The sequence below is a fragment of the Danio aesculapii genome, chromosome 11 (genome assembly GCF_903798145.1).
Source record: "Danio aesculapii chromosome 11, fDanAes4.1, whole genome shotgun sequence".
NCBI lineage: Eukaryota > Metazoa > Chordata > Actinopteri > Cypriniformes > Danionidae > Danio > Danio aesculapii.
The window spans coordinates 42,830,502-42,850,501 of record NC_079445.1 but is presented as its reverse complement, the minus strand read 5'-3'; the positions used below and the strand labels follow the sequence as shown (position 1 = coordinate 42,850,501).

At 33.9% G+C, this 20,000-nt stretch overlaps 1 protein-coding gene across 1 annotated transcript in view; it reads left to right on the top strand.

Moving 5' to 3' along the window:
* Nucleotides 1–20,000, top strand: part of abhd6a (abhydrolase domain containing 6, acylglycerol lipase a) — a 33,785-nt gene that overhangs the window by 2,852 nt on the left and 10,933 nt on the right. Inside the window, 3 exon segments of the mRNA XM_056468728.1 lie at nucleotides 8,406–8,524; nucleotides 8,527–8,561; nucleotides 12,415–12,528. Coding sequence (XP_056324703.1) covers nucleotides 8,406–8,524; nucleotides 8,527–8,561; nucleotides 12,415–12,528 — 268 coding nt within the window.

The window sequence follows — 20,000 nt, the reverse complement described above, 5'->3', positions numbered from 1 at the left end:
GACAATATATATATATTTAATGTTTTTGTAATGTTTTTTATTATTAAAAAAAATATATATCCATTCAGTAAAAAAATAAGGCCAATTTTAGTTTATTTTTAGGTTGAGTACATATAAAATTTTTATTTATACATATTCATTCATTTTCTTTTCGGTTTAGTCCCTTTATTAATCAGGGGTCACCACAGTGGAATGAACCGCCAACTTATCCAGCATTTGTTTTACGCAGCGAATGCCCGTCCAGCTGCAACCCATCACTGGGAAACACCCATACACAGTCACTCCCACACATGCACTACGGACAATTTAGCCTGCCCAATTCACCTATACCACATGTCTTTGGACTTGTGGGGGAAGCACACGGAGGAAACCCACGCCAACATAGAACATGCAAACTCCACACAGAAATGCCACCGTACCTGTCGGCGCAATAGCCTAGTGGTTAGCGCGTCGACATATGGTGCAGTAGCACGTCAGGGCGTCGCGAGTTCAAATCCCGGCTCGACGACATTTCCCTATCCTACCCCCCTCTCTCTCCAACTTCGCTTCCTGTCTAAATACTGTCCTATCTAATAAAGGCAAAATGGCCAAAAATAAATCTTTAAAAAAAAAAAAAAAAAAAAAAAGAAATGCCACCGTACCCAGCCGAGGCTTGAACCAGCAACCTTCTTGCTGTGAGGCGATCGTGCTACTCACTGCTCCACCGTGATGCTCATTTTTAAAAAATAAAATATAAAAAATCTAATTTTAAATCTAAAATAATTTTTAAGTTTTAAGAATAAAATAACAGACTTAAAAAAGCACAATGTAATTTTGGTTCTTAATGAAACACACGGATATAGTCATTATCATTGTTCATTTCAGTTTTAGTGTATTAGGTGTATTAATGTAACTACATGCAAAATGTAACACATTTAAAAATATTTGATCCTTTTTAACAACAAAAAGTTTTAAAACTAAAACTTTAATTTTTTTTGTAAATTGTTAAAAATTGTTAACAAATTGTTGATTGTTAAAAAAATTAAATATTGATTTAGTAAAAAAAAAAAGCCCAATTTAATTAATTTTTAAGTTGAATATATATACACTTTATTTATTCATTCATTCATTTTCTTTTCAGCTTAGTCCTTTTATTAATCTGGGGTCGTCACAGCGGAATGAACCACCAACTTATCCAGCACATGTTTTACGCAGTGGATGCCCTTCCAGCTGCAACCCAACACTGGGAAACATCCATACACACTCATTCTCACACGCATACACTACAATTTAGCTTACCCAATTCACCCACGTGAGCGCAGGGAGAACATGCAAACTCCACACAGAAATGCCAACTGACCCAGTCGAGGCTCAAACCAGCAACCTTCTTGCTGTGAGGCGACAGCACTACCTACTGCGCCACTGTGTCGCCAGTTTTTATTTAAAAGAAATTAAATATAAAAATATAAAGTATAATTTTAATATCAAATTATTTCAAGTTTTAAGAATAAAATAATCTTTTTGTTCTTCTAATAGAAAATGAAGCAAAAAATTACAGATTTATATATATATATATATATATATATATATATGTATATGTGGTGTGTATATGTATATATGTATATATATGTATATATATGTATATGTATATATGTTTATATATGTATATGTGTATATATATATATATATATGTATATTATATATATGTATATATATGTATATATGTATAATATGTATATATGTATATATATATATGTATATATTATATATATATAATATATATATATATATATTATATATGTATATATATAATATATATATATATATTATATATATGTATATATATATATATATGTATATATATTATATATATATATGTTATATATGTATATATGTATATATATGTATATATGTATATATATGTATAATGTATGTATGTATATATATATATATATATATACTGTATGTATATATATATATATGTGTATATATATATGTATATATGTGTATATATATATGTGTATATATGTGTATATATATGTATGTGTGTATATATATATATATATATATTATATATATATATATATATATATATTATATATGTATATATATATATATATAATAGTTTTGCAGTGCAGAATACATATATTCAAATCTATCAATATGTATTTATTTAAAATAACCCTAAAATACTAAGTTAATTACATTACAGACATTGCACTAGAACACACAAACAGAAAGCAAAAATCAGAACACAAAATAAAAATGGTAAGAAAATATATTTTTTGCAGTGTGTGTGTGTGTCTGGTTTCCACAATCTACAAGCTTATCTTTCAGCAATCATTCCTGCTTTCTCAGGTTTGCATTATTTAACAAATCTCTTATCTGCTGACGTTTGAAGGCGTTTGGCTTATGCCAGTGATCTGGGTAAAGGGTCAGTCATTAAACAGAACTCACGATTACCGTCATGTACACATCTACAAGGTGCAGTGATTTACAGTACAGTAGCTCTATTCTGAATAATGCATGATATTTCTGTGCGTTCAGGAGGCTGCGTGCAAGGGTATGCATTAGCGGAGCGCTGCATTAGCTGCTGATGACGGTCCGATCTTACGCAAGCTGCCCAGTAGACTTTGCTTCTCGTAATATCCGGAGGCAAACTTTGCTCTACATGACGTGGTCATCAAAACCGCTGGGCTGGACGGACTGACCGCGTTCTTCAATGTCACTCATGAAAGGGTTTTCTGACTCTGAGTATATTTATGGACCGTTTTCACATTTGCGTGTTTCTCAGCAGCAGAAGTCATCATAGTTGGTTAACTTAGAGCGCAGTGAATAGGAGAGTACAACAAATAATGTTTATACAATTCTGTTTGCTGAAATTATAAAAGAAAAACTCCACAATAGTGTTATCAAGACATGTTAATATTCAATTCAATTCATCTTTATTTCTCCAGCGCTTTTACAATGTAGATTGTGTCAAAGCAGCTTAACATAGAAGTTCTAATAGATTGAAACAGTGTCAGTCCAGAGTTGAAGTTCAGTTTAGTTCAGTTCAGTTCAGTTCAGTTCAGTGTGGTTTAATATTCACTGCTGAGTCAAATCACTGAAGAGTAATCCATCGATGCGCAGCTCTACAAGTCCCAAACCAAACAAGCCATTGGCGACAGTGGCGAGGAACAAAACTTCACCAATTGACAAAAGTGAAGGAAAAAAACCTTGAGAGAACCAAGCGGCAACCTCCCGCTCTCCCTCGGGAGGCCAATACGGAAGTAACTGAAACTGCAATTCATCAAAATTCCACTAGTCATGGCTCCATAATAGAGCAAATTTAATTGAGCCCACTGTTAGAATGGCCAACTTTACAGCAGAAAAAAGGTGTTTACAGCCTGGTACAAAGAACGATTTTGGTTCATATCTATTATTACCCTCCATGACAACTGTGAGGGGGGTGAATTTTTTTATAACTCATCCATTTCCTTTATTTTAGGTTATATTAAGTTTGCATAATTAAGGGCGTGGCCACTTGAGTGACAGCTAGGTCTCGCTGGTCGCCGTCACTTCACCTCAGCTGAATCCGGCAGATTAGCCACTGATCTCGGCGTATTCATCATATTTTTGTGTTTTTTATGTGGCTTTACACAGTCAGCTGCCTTTTGGACTTATTTCTTACAATTATCAGATGATATGGGATGTTGTGTGAACTTAATTGTGCTCACAAACCGTTCACATGGCCTCCGTTTCCCATGTGAGTAAAGTTATATACTTATATACCATCTCTATAAATGTATTTGTTTTATTTAAGATCATTTATCATTATATTTTTCTTTAGACCCGTAAAGCACTCCAGAATCTGACAGATTGATTAGCTGTAAGCTCTAGATCAGTCATCTGAAGCGTTATCATACAGTGTTATGCTGGAGTTCATCAATAGTCTTGCATTTACTAACACACACACATTTGAAGTGTTTGGAAGTAATTCGCGTTTTCCTCCTGTAGAAAACGTCATAAGAACAATGTTTAGTGGCTCACTGTATTACTACAGTGTTTTTAAAAGACTAAACACTTTATTGATATAGTGTACAGCCAAGCACATGTGGTCAGAACACAAACGAGTCGCAGGTAATAAAGTATCAAGCGTTTCTCCCAAAGTAAAGTCTGTCTGCCAGGTCTAAGCAGAGTGCCAGGTGTCTGTAGCTCCGCCCACTCTCCGCCTCTTTGCCCTTGTTTGGTATCCCGCCGTGGGTGCGATGACGCGCGAACAAAATGGCGACGGTTGGCCGTGCCTACTTGTGGCATCTTTTGCGCTCTTCAGAAACCTATGGGTGACGTCACGGATACTACATCCATAAATTTTACAGTCTATGAGAGAAACCAGGCTCAGTTGGGCACGACCATTTCTCCTCTGGCTAAACTTCTTGTGCAGAGCTGCACGCTGGACATCCATCGCAGGGCTGTGCAATCAATCAAAAATTCGGTTTCGATTTTGGCTTCTAACGATTATGAAAAAACATTAATCGAGATAAACGATTATTGCATCATATACCGCCCCCTTTCTTTTTTTTTTCCATAATATTTTTATTTTTCGTTTTCAGTTTGTACACATTTTGTACACGTACAACATTTTTCAAAACATTTTTTCCAACAATAACCTTGCTGCATTTACAAATTATACAAAAAATAAGGATATATACATATTTATATTAAAAACAAAGCAAACAAACAAACAAAAAATAAATAAAAGTAAAACTGCTCCTCTTTTGTTGTTAATGGTAATCTATTCAAACATGACAATTATAATCATACTGAGTACTAATTTATTTAGCCCTATATTCTGTTTTCTATGCTGTTGGAAACGCTGCTGGTGCATGAAAAATTTGTATCCAGGTTCTTTCTGTTGTTGATATGTTCTGTAATTTGCTGTTAGCACACGTTAAATAAATGTTTTTAAAAATGCAATATTTAATGTGTCAAACACTCGTGAATTCTTTTTTCTTTCAATCTTTTTTTATTAAATGACAATTTATTAATCAGTTAATATTAGGGAAAATAGCAGTTATCATTGGGAAAATTACCCGAAACGAGTATCCTTAAATTAAATGCATAGGCCTAGGTCTATTTTCCGTGGGCGATCTCGAATCAAGTGATCGATTTGAGATAGCCTGCTATTTGTATTTGACGGAAGAAAAAAAAAATGCTAGACAAGCAGCATATTCCGGTTCTTAAAAGGTTCAGTCTGCGTTTTCGTTTCGTAATCTAAATTTGTCTTTTAAGTGAAAAAAGCAGGCCTATTTATTTTTTATTTTTAAGTTTATTCTTTTTTCTATGCAGTTGGAACCCCGCAGGTGCGTGAATATGCTCCGTTGTTCTGTATGCGGTTGCTCGCATGTTAAAATAAACCTAAATAAACCTAAATTTAATGTGTCACAAAATAGACACGTGAATTTTTATTATTTTTTTATTAAATACTAATTTAATATTAATCTGACCAGTTAACCGTTAACAACCGGTTAACGAGCTGCGGTTGTCGGTTGGCAAAATTATCCGAAATGAGCATCCCTAGTACTAAGTACAACAAACATATATTGAAGAATGTATCAATACTGAACTATAAAGCTGGAACTGCATTGTCCATCAAAAAATTATTCATCAACTTCTTCCTCTGTTATATCCACTTCTTTGATATAACTAATGAAAGGACTCCATATGTTTTCAAATACACGCTGCTTAGCTTTTAGTATACAAGTTATTTTTTCTAATGGCAGACTTGACAACATTTGTCTCATCCATTGAGAAGCGTTTGGTCTTTGCATCTTTGTCCATAGCAAAGCTACACATCGTTTGGCATAAAGCAAGCTGAGGTCTATAAATACTTGTTCGCTTCTACTATAATTCGAGTCCTCTGGATATAAGCCCAGCAAAAAAAGCTTTGGCTCGAGGAGGATTTGTTTTGAAATAATTTTTTCACTTATGACTCTTACCTCTTCCCAACCGCCCCCTTTCTAGTTGTACACATTTGTTTCTCTGCAAAGCTCAGTTTCATGTGAAAATGACTAAAAGCCTGTACTGTAATGTAACGTTTGCAGCACGGGATGCGCATTGTTCATTGACGTGTATTCGAATCATTCATGTTTTTAAAAGCACAAAAGAGATTGCATGCTGTTGTGTGTGTGAGACGAGCAGAGCACACACATTTAAAGTCATCTTAATGCGAGTGCTTTAATGGTCTAATACATGCACAGTTGTGTCAGAGCGCGGTGTTTAGTGATTATTCATATTAACCCTCATTTGTGTAATAAACAAATGAGTTGAGTATGAAAAGACATGTGAAATTGAAACCATAAATATATGTCGAATAGTTCGGACTGCTGAGCGAATCACTGGTAAAACCCTTCCTACTCCCCAAGAACTGTACTTATCCAGAGCGAGCAGGAGGGCTGCCAAAATCACTCTGGACCCCTCACACCCAGCACACTGCCTCTTTGAACTGTTACCTTCTGGTCGACGCTACAGAGCACTGCGCACCAGAACAGCCCGACACAGAAACAGTTTCTTCCCTCAGGCAATCCATCTCATGAACACTTGATGATAATAAATGTTGAACCAACATCACTACTTGCTATACACTTTTATACACATATACACTTATTTAACCACACACTTTACATGCCAATTTGCACATAACAGCTGCATATATAACATTGTATATAGTAATAAACACGTACATACACTTGTCAATCTGTATATTTGCATTCACTACTTACTTCTATTATTTTTTAAATATATTTATGATCTGTTTTTTGTCCTGTCTCTGTAATTCTGTTGCACTGTAGAAGCTCTGTCACCAAAACAAATTCCTAGTATGTGTGAACATACCTGGCAATAAAGCTCCTTCTGAATCTGATTCTGAAATCAGAACCGCACTGCTCTTAAAGTGACAGCGCGCAGTATTCCTGCTTCCGACTGTTTTTAAAGGTCTTTTGTAGCTATAATTAAAGTATTTTTCTTACAGTGAAGATGTTTAAAGCTCAGTTTGTTTCATATTTTTATTCTATTGTATTTATTTCCCTTTCCTTATTTACAGGGAGGAAAATAACTGCATATATACAGTTGAAATCAGAATTATTAACCCACGTGAATTATTAGCGACCCTTTTTCCTCAATTTCTGTTTAATGGAGAGAAGATTTTTTTTCAACACGTTTCTAAACATAATAGATTTAATAACTCATTTCTAATAACTGATTTATTTTATGTTTGCTATGACAGTAAATAATATTAGACTAGATATTTTTCAAGACACTATTATTCAGATTAAAATGGGATTCAAAGGCTCAATTAGGGTAATTAGGCAAGTGATTGTATAACAGTAGTTTCTCCTGCAGACAATCAAGAATATATATTGCTTAAGGAGGCTAATAATATTGAGCTATTAAAATAGGTTTCAAATATTTAAACCTGCTTTTATTCCAGCTGAAATAAAACAAATAAGCCTAAAAATATTATAGGAAATACTGTGAAAATTTGCTCTGGGAAACTCATTCTTCATGAAAATAATTTGGGAAACATTTATAAAAAAAATTTCACAGGAGGGCGAATAACTTTGACTTCAACTGATAATCGTTTTGAATAATCGTGATTATGATTTTTCCCATAATCGAGCTGCCCTGATCCATCGTGGAGAAGCTGCAGGTGTGAGTAGGTCACCGTCAGGCTAGCCCATGGTATCAGTGCAGAGACTCGTCTGTCACTGGGGTCTTTCAGGAATCAGTCTCATGCTCTCCACTCCTCCATGACCTCCGCAGCATTGGCTCAGGGTACGGCCTGGTCCAGGGTTATGAAGTCCTCTATGGTTGGCATCATCTCTTCACAGGACTTGGATCGCATCAATGGCGCTGCACAATCTCTAAAGGGCCTCGGGATGAGTATCCCCAGGTGGAAATAGAGAACAAAGAAAATAATTAGCGTAGCTGCTGTTCATAGTGTATTTAAACAACAGAAGTGCCATAAATGAAAATAGCAGTTATATAAACATGATGCGCTACATCATGCTACATCATGTTGCGGTGGGCCTCAAAATCACTGGGAGTTGGATCATATTTTAACGTCAGGAAATAAAAAAAGAGAGACTTGTGTTTATATCACTCCAATATGAATGTGGACACACTATACTTAAACACAGCTCTGTCCAAACAGCTTACAAAAGTTGATTTTCATCATACTGTAGGTGCCCTCTAAGTCTTGTTGGTTTACTTTATTGGATTGTTAAAGAGCAGGCTATGTGGGCTTTTAAATAATCTTATTTGCAGTTTGTCATGTGCATCTGAAAGCTCAGAGTTTGCTCAAACTAAATGCAAACCGAAACCCAAACCATCTTCATGCATCAGGTCTCTGTTATAATGTGTGTTTTTGTTGATGTGTTGGACAGGTATTGGCGCAGACGGCTGGGGATGCAGGTGGATTATGCTGAATATGAAGGTTATCGATTCTGTTACTCTCACAGAGGAAATCCAGGCTTTCGTCCGTCTGTTTTAATGCTGCACGGCTTTCTGCACACAAAGACATGTGGCTCGGGGTGGTGAAGGCAAGAAACATTCAATTCACAACTCATATATTCCTAGAATGAACTGTTCAATTTAACCAACAGCAAATCTCATGACCAAAATGTTGTCAGAAAGCGTTAAAATGTGACTGTCATATAGAGATATAATATATGGAAATATATGCAAATTACATATATGACATACTAGTTCATATTTGGATATGACATATAAAAATATGTCATATGTGCAGCATATATTGAAAAAGAAAAGCACTAATAAACATTTCTCAACCATTGGAATAATAATAATAATAATTCCTCACATTTATATAGCGCTTTTATGGACACTCAAAGCACTTTACACATGTTTGGGAGGAATCTCCTCATCCACCTCCAGTGTGCAGCATCCACCTGGATGCACCAGACCGCACACCAGCTGATTGGTGGAGAGAAGACAGGGTGATGAAGCCAATTTTGATATGGGAATGGCTAGGAGTAGGGCTGTGTGAGTAATCGAAATCGAATCGCAATTGCGAATTGAAATTTTACATTTATAAAAGAATTGAAGCCTACAGGCAAATAATAAACTGGGCAGAACAATCAACTTTCCTCAGTCAGAATTTGTCCATTTGAATAATAAAAAAATAATAAATAAATAAATAATAATAATAATCCAACTTTTGGTCTTTAGAACCACCTGAACCCCCCTTGGCTACGGACCTGACTATTTAATTTAACTTAATAAAATGTATGAAGAGAGGATTAATTAATTGCATATATATATATATATATATAATATATATATATATATATATATATATATATATATATATATATATTTAATGAATATTGTTTATATATGTATATATATATATATATATATATATATAGTATATATATATATATATATATATATATATATATATATAAACAATATTCATTCTTGGGGGTTGGGATTTTGCGATTAGGCTGCGATATGACATATATATATTATTTAACTTCCCCCGCTCAGAGCAATGCATGACTGCCGACTGTGTGTGGCAGCTTTATTAGCCAATTGTGTGAGCACACTTTCTTTCTGCCCAATCAGAATTGCGCAACCGAACTATGCGGAACCCCCACAATAACAAACAGGAAAGCGCAAAAGAGTGGGATTATGACCCATAATATTAAAAATTATGACCCATCTGCCGCTTCAGAGGCATAAAAACGCACCACGGGAGGCCATATGATGAGCGTCTTGCTAAAAAGCAGGGGCGTAGATTTAGCATGGACTGAGGGAAACCAACTATTGAAATGTACCCACCAATAATTTAATTATCATTTATTTTATCATTTATTATTATTAAAAATTATTACATTTAATTATTAAATTATTATTATTATTTATGTATTATTTTTTATTTTAACATTGTGCTCAATATTAACCTGGACATGCAGAAAAGGTTAAGTCTCATCTCTCCTCGAGACGCACCTCCCCGAAACACATATGAACATTGTGATTGGCTGTGCCTTTCCCTGCTGTCATGTGAGGCTGTAGCTGCGTTCAGAAAAGCAGCTCCAAACAGCGGAGGGGAATTTCCCGTGCAAAGAATAAGGTGTTGTGAGGTGTGTGACACACACAGGTGAGGATGGCGGCAGCAAAAAACATAAGAACATAAGGAGCTTTTTTTCAATAAAAAGTGTAAAGTCACATAAAGTTGGCTACTGAATGAGTCCATCATGATAAGCCGCTAATGCTTGTGTTTTCCCCTGCTTTAACGCTGTCTATCGTTATAGCAGACTAATATATTCCGTTAATAATATGCCCTGACAAACTGCAGAATAAACAGCTACATGTAAAAGTATATGATCCCTGCCATTCTCCTAATCTCTCAGAGTAGCATGTGCAATTTCAGTTGAAATAGTTTGTCAGAAAAACTACAGCCTGTGCTCCATCTTTTATTAATACTGATATATGAGACATGTTTAATTTGCACTGTAGCTAAAATAAACGGAAGTCTTTATAAAACTCTCTCAGTTAAACTCTTATCAGTTAATAAACATTTGTTTAACATTACACCGTCAGGCCTGTAGCCAGCTTATTGAAAGGGGTGCTTATTTAAAAATATTATTAGGTATAAATATTACATTTTAAAAGAATTGAAGCCTACAGGCAAATAATAAACTGGCCAAAACAATCAACTTTCCTCAGTCAGAATTTGGCCATTTGAATATTAAAATAATAATTAATAAATAATAATAATAATCCAACTTTTGGTCTTTAGAACCACCTGAACCCCCCTTGGCTATGGGCCTGACTATTTAATTTAACTTAATAAAATGTATGAAGAGAGGATTAATTAATTGCATATATACACACACATATATATATATAAACAATATTCATTCTTGGGGTTTGGGGGTTGTTTGATTCACCCGTTCCCACCAATGTCAAGTGCAAACCTACACTCTTGCTAAATATTGCCAGTGACACTCAATCTAGTAGCAAGCAACAGCAAAGTACAATTTCAGAGTTGTTTGCTAATATAAGTTAATATCTTTCAAGTTCCTTTTTTTAACTAACACTCACTGCATTTTAGCAGTAAGAAGCTAAAATACAGATTATTGAATTATTGACTTGACTACAAAATTAAAACACAAATCAAATCGAAATCGCAATATTTGTCAAAAAAAAAAAAAAATTGCAATTAGATATTTTCCCCTAATCGCACAGCCCTAGTTAGGAGGCCATGATGGACAGAGGCTAGTCGGCAAATTTACTCTTTTTCGAAGGACATTTTTAATGACCAGAGAGTGTGGACCTCGGTTTAACATCTCATCCCCCTTCACTATACTGGGGCGTTAAGACCCAGATAGACCGCAGGTTGAGCTCCCCCTGCTGGTCTCCACTTCCGGCAGCAACCTAGCTTTCTCATGTGGTCTCCCATCCAGGTACTAACCAGGCGCTGCCCAGCTTGGCTTCAGTGGGCGACCATGTCAAGTATGTCTGATAATATTTTTTCTTCTGGAGAAAGTCTTATTTGTTTTATTTCGGCAAGAAAAAAAGCAGTCTTACATTTTTTTTATGAGCCATTTTAAGGTCAAAATTATTAGCCCCTTTAGCTAATTTGTTTTTCGATAGTCTACAGAACAAACCATCATTATACAATAACTTGCCTAATTACCCTAACCTGCCTAGTTAACCTAATTAACCTAGTTGAGCCTTTACATGTCACTTTAAGCTGTATAGATGTGTCTTGAAAAATATCTAGTCTAATATTATTTACTTTCATCATGGCAAAGATAAAATAAATCAGTTATTAGAAATGAGTTTATAAAACTATTATGTAAAACTATTATGTTTAGAAATGTGTTGAAAAAATACACAGAAATTGGGGAAAAACCAAACAGGGGGGCTAATAATTCTGACTTCAACTATATATATATAATATATAGATATATAATATATATATATATATATATATAATATATAGTATATATATATATATATATATATATAATATATATATATATATATATATATATATTGAATATATTTTGTATATATATTTTGTATAAATTGTATCTAATATATTGTATATGTGTATATATAATTATATATGATTTATTTGAACATATATGCACATGTCTGTAATTCCAATGATTGAAAAAGATATATGAAAGCAGCCATTTTTGCAATATTTTGAAATATATGTTGCTAATTTGATATGCATTATATATGTGAAATCTATCTAAAAATGTGTATATTATATACGTCATTTGCATATATTTCCATGTATCAGATTTCTATATGGCTGTATTGATTTCAAGACCTGTTTTTAATTTTTGATTATTATTTAATTATAGCATAAAAGCAAAACGATGTCTGATTGTGCTTGTTTTTCTTGTGTAGTTTCTTCCTAAAAATGTGCACTTAATATGTGTGGACATGCCGGGACATGAAGGTACATCACGCACCAGTGCTGTGGATTATTCCATAGAGGGCCAAGTCAAACGCATTAATCAGGTGGGATTTGCTGAAATTATTTGGGGAAAAAACTAGTCAGTTAAATTCAATGATTAATTTTACTTTAAAAAGTAAAAATTATGAAAATGTGTGTGTGTGTATATATATATATATATATATATATATATATATATATATATATTATATATATAATATATAATTGAATATATATATTGAATATATATTTTTTATAATAGTTTATTTTGAGTTGTTGATTAGTGTATTTGACCTCAAGTTTCTTTCAAGTTTATCATTATTTTAATGTAAATGAAACCATGTAACCTACTATAAACAGTAATAAATTTAATTACAACTTTAGTCAAAGGCAGAAATTATTACTAATATTTATTCATTTAATAAAATCTAACTTGTTTTCATTTGGGTCAGAGTTAAATTATATATATGAATTTATGAATATAATATTATATATATATATATTATATATATATATATTTATATATATATAATTATATATATATATATATATTATAATATAGATAGTAGATATATATATATTATATAATATAATATATTCATAATTATTCATAATATATATATTTAACTCTGACCACAAATGAAAACATGTTAGATTTTATTAAATGAATAAATATTAGTAATAATTTCTGCCTTTTCATTAAAGTTGTAATTAAATTTATTACTGTTTTATTGTAGGTTACATGGTTTCATTTACATTAAAATAATAATAAACTTGAAAGGAAAACTTGAGGTCATATACACTAATCAACAACTCAATAATAACTATTATATAAAAAGATATATATTCAATTATATATTATATTCATTATGCATTATATAAATTATATATCAAATTAACTAAACTATATATTAAATAAACTATTCAAAACGATATACAAAGAATTACAAAACAAAAAATTAGCATGTTTAGATATTAAAGGTGCAGTAGGTGATTGTCTTCAGAAACATGTTTTGTTGTGCTGGTTGAAAGTCTCTTCACATTTCAATAGAAATGGTTAAAGTAAATGATTTCAATGTATTTATATGTATTTTTATATTCTGGGTAAGGCATAACAGTAAAAAAAAGTTTATCCAATTAAATATTGTCAAGCCGATAATTCCTATAATTCAGGTAAGTAGCCCAAACTGTCTGTAAGCAAATTTAGATCTGTACAACTGCGCACCACTGTATTCGCAGATGTTTATGGATTAGTAATAAGTGTAATTCCTGCACGCCATCGGCCAACCACTAAGCAGAGTCACGTTAGTACAGCTCGTGAGAGAGGGTTGTCTGCTGTCATCTTTAAGGTGCGCGCATTCGTGTTTCAGGAGGTGTGGCTTTGGATGGGATTTTTAAGATATTATGCTAACCGGTTAGCTTTGTGGCAGATCACCTACTGGAATTTAAATTAAAAAATGCATTAATCATGGATTCATTTATTCATTCATTCATTCATTCATTCATTTTCTTTTCTGCTTAAATAGGCTGCAACCCATCACTGGGAAACACCCATACACATGCAATCATACACATACTACGGCCAGTTTAGCTTACCCAATTCGCCTATATCACATGTCTTTGGACTTGTAGGGGAAACTGGAGCAACTGGAGGAAACCTACATGAACACGGAGAGTACATGCAAACTCCACACAGAAATGCCAACTGACCCAGCCGAGGCTCGAACCAGCGACCTTCTTGCTGTGAGGCGATCGTGCTAGCCACTGCGCCACCACATCGCCCGATTTAATAATATATATGCATTTCTTCTTATATATATAGTGCGATGATATTTATGTTTGTGTGATGAGTATTGGCTTCTAATGTAGAGTTTGTAATTAATTATTATTAATTATTAATTACAATGTTCAGAGGAAAAATGAAAAATGATTATTTATCACAGTTCAGAATTCATATATAAAAAATACAATTTTATACAAACAATATTTGGCGACACAGTGGCTCAGTGGTTAGCACTGTGGCCTCACAGCAAGAAGGTCGCTGGTTCAAGTCCCGGCTGAGTCAGTTGGCATTTCCGTGTGGAGTTTGCATGTTCTCCCTGTGTTGGCGTGGGTTTCCTCCATGAGCTTCGATTTACCCCACAGTTCAAACACATGCGCTATAGGTGAGTTCTATGAACTAAATTGGCCGTAGTGTATGTGTATATGGGTCTTTCCCAGTACTTGGTTGCAGCTGGAAGGGCATCCGCTGTGTAAAACATATGCTGGAATAGTTGACAGTTCATTCCACTGTGGTGACCCCTGATGGATAAAGAGACTAAGCCGAAGGAAAATGAATGAATGAACAATATTTATTTTAAGCTACTCTATTACATAAAAAGTCTGTGTTTTATAAAGCCCGTCACTATAGTGGATGTAATTGAACTTAAATGAATCTGCAGCCTCTGACCCAGTTTTTCAGTCTGGTTAAACCTCTAATATATTTCTCCTGATGACACAGTGGATTTATTAGAGATTGCTCTGAAGTATCTGGAGATCAGTCAAAAGCCCTTGTGTCTTCATTTTCTCTATTCGTGGCCCAGAGCTAATCAGCTTTCCTCCAACAACACACACTTGTGCCTAAAATAGCAGGATTTCTTCAAACCCGCGGCTTTGACTCTGTTTCCCAGCGTTTACATGAGAGCTTGTTTTTGGCTCGTTTGTGGCCGTCGATCATTAAAAGCAACGTCTGCTAATTGCTGATTTGCACGCTTGCTCTGAATTTGCTGAGTGTTTTGTTTGGAGATGGAAGATGAAGCTTCTTGTTTTGAGATTAAAAACAGCTCACTTTCACGTTTGATGAAGCGTCCTCGTCAAGCTGACATGAGCATGAGACAGTGTCTTATTTAAATAGAATTTTTCAATGAAATCAGATTGTAGGCAATTAGGCTTCTGCCAGTATTAAATTATCTTGTTTCGATTAATTGCATTTAATTAAAGGTGCTGTGTGTAAGTTTTTGACTCGTCTAAAGCATAAAAATGCCATAGTATGTTTGCAGATATTTAGGAAACATGCTAAGTGAACATTCTTGTTTATCTAAAAAAAAATGCTGAAGTCAGATATTCTGCTTTGAAAATGTGTGTTACGTGCCGGAAAGCTGTCTTTGTTTTGGTTCTTTTAACCCGCCCAATGCCAGTTGAGCCAATTATATTTCAGCACCCCGGGTTGCCTTGATGAAATACAGCATATTTGATTCATTCAGTCATGAAGGCTCATAATGTGTGCGTCCACATCTGAAATGCGACCTCTGTTGGACAGTAGCAGCCTCCGAAATGGGATGCAGATTGTGGGCTCGTATTTTAACGATCTAGGTGCAAAGTCTAAAGCACAGGGCGCAAAAGCATTAAGGGCATGTCTGAATCCACTATTTCTATTTTAGGGACGGAAAAATAAGCTGTGCGCCGTGGTGCTTGGTCTAACAGGGTTGAGCTTATTCTCTTAATGAGTTCTGGGTGTGTTTTGAGAATAAACCAATCAGAGTCTCATCTCTCATTCCCTTTAAGAGTCAGTTGCGTTGCGCCATGCCGCATTTGCTGTTTACATGGCGGACTTTGTAAGTGGAAAAACTGAACACTTCACTAGATCATCTGCAGCAAGGGAATAAAGAACGAGCCTCCTCCAATCGACCTCTTTACTTTTCTCTTTCTTTTTCTCTCTTTCGTGGATAGGGAAACGAGTTGTACACAGATATCCATTAGCCTACATAATTAATTTCGTTTGTTAAGCACAAAGATTTGTTTCAAAACTATTTCTAAATTCAGTTCTAATTTCCAGCAAACAAATAAATGAGCAATAATAACGAAGTGTGGTCAAATCACTGAGTTATATCCAAACACACATGCTATGCCCCATATGGTCCGAAACCTGACAGGTGGACAAATCTAAGCTTGTTTTTAATAAAATAAACATAAATATGCATATAATAAATAATACTAATAATAATAACATTATACAAAAGCAAATTGTCATGAATAGTCTATAAAAAAAGCCGCCTGAGGTGAAATCTCATAGTTAGTACCTGGATGGGAGACCACATGGGAAAGCTAGATTGCTTTGGTGTTAGTGAGACCAGCAGGGTTTTTTTTAGATTGAAGTGGTGTTAGTGAGACCAGCAGGGGGAGCTCAACCTGCGGTCTGTCTGAGTCTTAACGCCCCAGTATAGTGAAGGGGGATGAGACGTTAAACCGAGGTCCTGACTCTCTACAATTTTTGTAGAAAATAATAATTTTTGTAATATTTTAATCCTTTAATTCTTTTTGATCTGTAAAGATATTTGTGTATTGCTGTACATCCTGTGTGTTTCAAGCAATGAATAAGCGAGGCACACAACTAACGTGCTCTGAGCTGGACTTTAGACCTGCTTTTAGATGGTCTATTGTGCAGTCTATTTTAGTTCCTCAAAATAGCAACGCACCAACAATGCGCCTAAACACACCTCTTTTCTAGATCGAAGCACCCATCAGTCCACAAAGTGGCGCAAATGGATTTGCTATTTAAACAACGTGTCGTAAAACGGGAAAATTAAGGTTGCGCTGGTCTGAAAATAGCAACACGTTGGGACAAACACGTCTTGCTTCTTATTGCGCCGGGTGTATGATGGGGCCCTCAGAGTTCCATATGAGGTTATTAATTAGCAAATAATATAAATATTACGAACATAAACATTAGGTGAGCGGGTTACATTGTAACCGTGTGTCCAAACAACACGCTCCATGACAAGATTTGCAGTGATGAGCAATTTGGCGGTTTGCACCAGACGAAACACAACAGAAATTTAAATACAGCCATTCAGAAGCACAGAATAGCGCACTTACTGCACTCCGATGAAATGGTAAGGTTAATAATCTAATTAATACATATTAAACCTCTTTAACATTATTAAATGTACATGCTGAATCACTCATATGTGTTTAGTTCTAAAGTTCCATTTCAATTGGTTTATATTATTTTTAAGATCTGAACTATCTGCTGCTGCTTTCATTATATGGCAATAAATGTCATGTAAAATGGCATTCAAACTCACATTATTAGCATTTAACACTGAATAAAGCACACAAGGTTTTAACTGAGGTTATAGAAATCAGTTTATCCTGTTGTTTACCTCTGAGAAATAGAAGCCGTTTCTAATAAATCAATTTCAGGTGTTATTTAGGACAAAAACTCATTTTAATTTGTTTTTATATAGAACATGACTTAAATCAGCCTTTGTTGGTGTCGTCAATCTGGCAACCTGCACTTGCGTGTGTTTTGAACCAGGGTTGCAATACCTAGTTCAACCACTGGGTGTAAAACTTACAGACTGCACCTTTAAGCTGTTTATATATTGTTCTAAGCAAAAAAAGTTGTAATTTTTTTGTGTAAATAAATATTTTAACAAATTAAATGGCAAAAGGATGATAAAGTACACTTTACAATAATGTCTCAAACATAAACGTTAGTTAATGCATTAAAATTAACTGCGAGCAAAAGAAAAAGGTTTTTTAAAAATACATCTGAATTTTATCAGTCATTAACTTGATAAATAATAATAGTGGTTATGAATTATTTGGGATTAACTAAGAAATTACCATCAGCTAAGATTAATAAAGGCTTTTGTAGTTGCCATTACATTGACTTTAGTTAAATTCACTGATGTTAACAAATGGAAAATTACTGTGCAGATTATTGAACAAAAGTGACTGTAAAAAGTCATATAATTATCAATATCGTAGGCCTAATTGACATGAAAATATTAATGCATGAAAATATTCAAGCTCCTATTAAGTTTTCAAGCGCCAATGCAACAATCTGAATATTCTGAAAAGGCAATCTAAAAGTTCAAATAATAAACTATTCTCTGCCCATGATATTTGTATTGTGCATGTTGACGATATTTAGAATTATTAGACATGTCTGTTCGACAGGCAATTTCATAAACTTGTATAATGTTAATGCATGAAAGTTTTGAAGAATTAACTATCTACATTGCATTGTGCCATAAAAACACCACCAAAAGCAGGAGTATATAATCTTGTATCTAATTATGTATAAAATTATGTATAAAATACCCTATATACTTAAAACTGTGCAGTTTGGTGTATATAAATCTACTGAAGTGGTTTGCAGGAAAAAACTTTACAAAAATACACATTGTAATTGAAATTTACAGACACATATTGATAAAGTACTGAAGGAAACACATAAGGTGTATTTTGGATGTTGTCTATACAACAAAAATCTATGCTATCTCACGCTAATTCGTACCTTTTTGATTTGGTGGCTAATTCCGATGAATTTGTACGATCTCATTCGTGCATTTTAGTATGATTTGCTCATCTCCCAATGAAGGTTGGGTTTAGGGGTGTTTTTTTTTTGCCATGCCTCCTTTTAAAATCAAACATTTTCATATTCATATGACTGAACTTGTATGAATTTGTACGAATTAGCCACTAAACTGTAAAATGTTTTCTCGTGAGACCAGGCTGAAGAAAATACTTGATGAAAAGCCAATAATTGCGATGTTTTTTTGAACAAACTTCAATGTCTTGCCTGAAATTGCTGTATTATTTGTCACCAATGCTGTTTTTATAATCCTGACCCCAGTAAGTTTGAACTTCATGCTATTTAAATAGATAAATGCTGTCTCACAGTGCAAGATCAGTTTCTCTGTGTGTTGCAACGCATCCCTAATAATAACCCATAATATTTCTCTTTTGCAACATGTTTTTGTGCTCACTCTGTACAAAATGTTATGAAACTAAGTCTGTGCAAAATGTCTAATAACATTTGCTTGAAGGTAAGGATTTTGTTGCTCCACATGACATTATTTGCACATTACCGTGCTTTCAAAATGTGTGTTTTATGTGTTTAATACATTTTTTGCTTTATTATGTAAACTACAGATGACATTTCTTCCTAGTTATAAATGAAAGTATTTCATGCATTTTGTTTACACAAAATAACAAAAAAAACAGACATGTTACTTATATACATTTTAGGCTAAATTTAGAAGAGTTAGGAAAGCAATATTTGCTGGAATAATAAAAAATAAATCATTCAAACAACATTTGATATTGATAAAAATGCTGTACACACAAAAAGTTTAACAAAAAGGCACTCAAAAAGTGAAAATAAGTCAAAAGTCTTTATTAACATGGTCAATTTTTTTTTACTTGCTTTCTGAGTGCTTTGCACAATTTTTTGTTTATCCTTATTAATCCCTTATCCAAAAAGCAGTGACACATTAAAGTTGTTCTCAGTCACTTTGGTCCATTTCTCAGATGAGAATTGAAATTCTCAAAACTCCCTGTTCAATCTTCAGATCATCGCGTCACTTGTGCACATCAGAAAAGCAAAGTTGCAAAAGTTTGCATACATCCATGCAAATGATTATGTGCAATTCTCTGATGTTTCATAAATTATTAGTTGCTTATGTCATGTTGATCAACATGTTTTATTTTGGTCTCTGTCTGAATAGTCTCACCACCACAATATTTAATCGTTTGTTCATGGCATAAG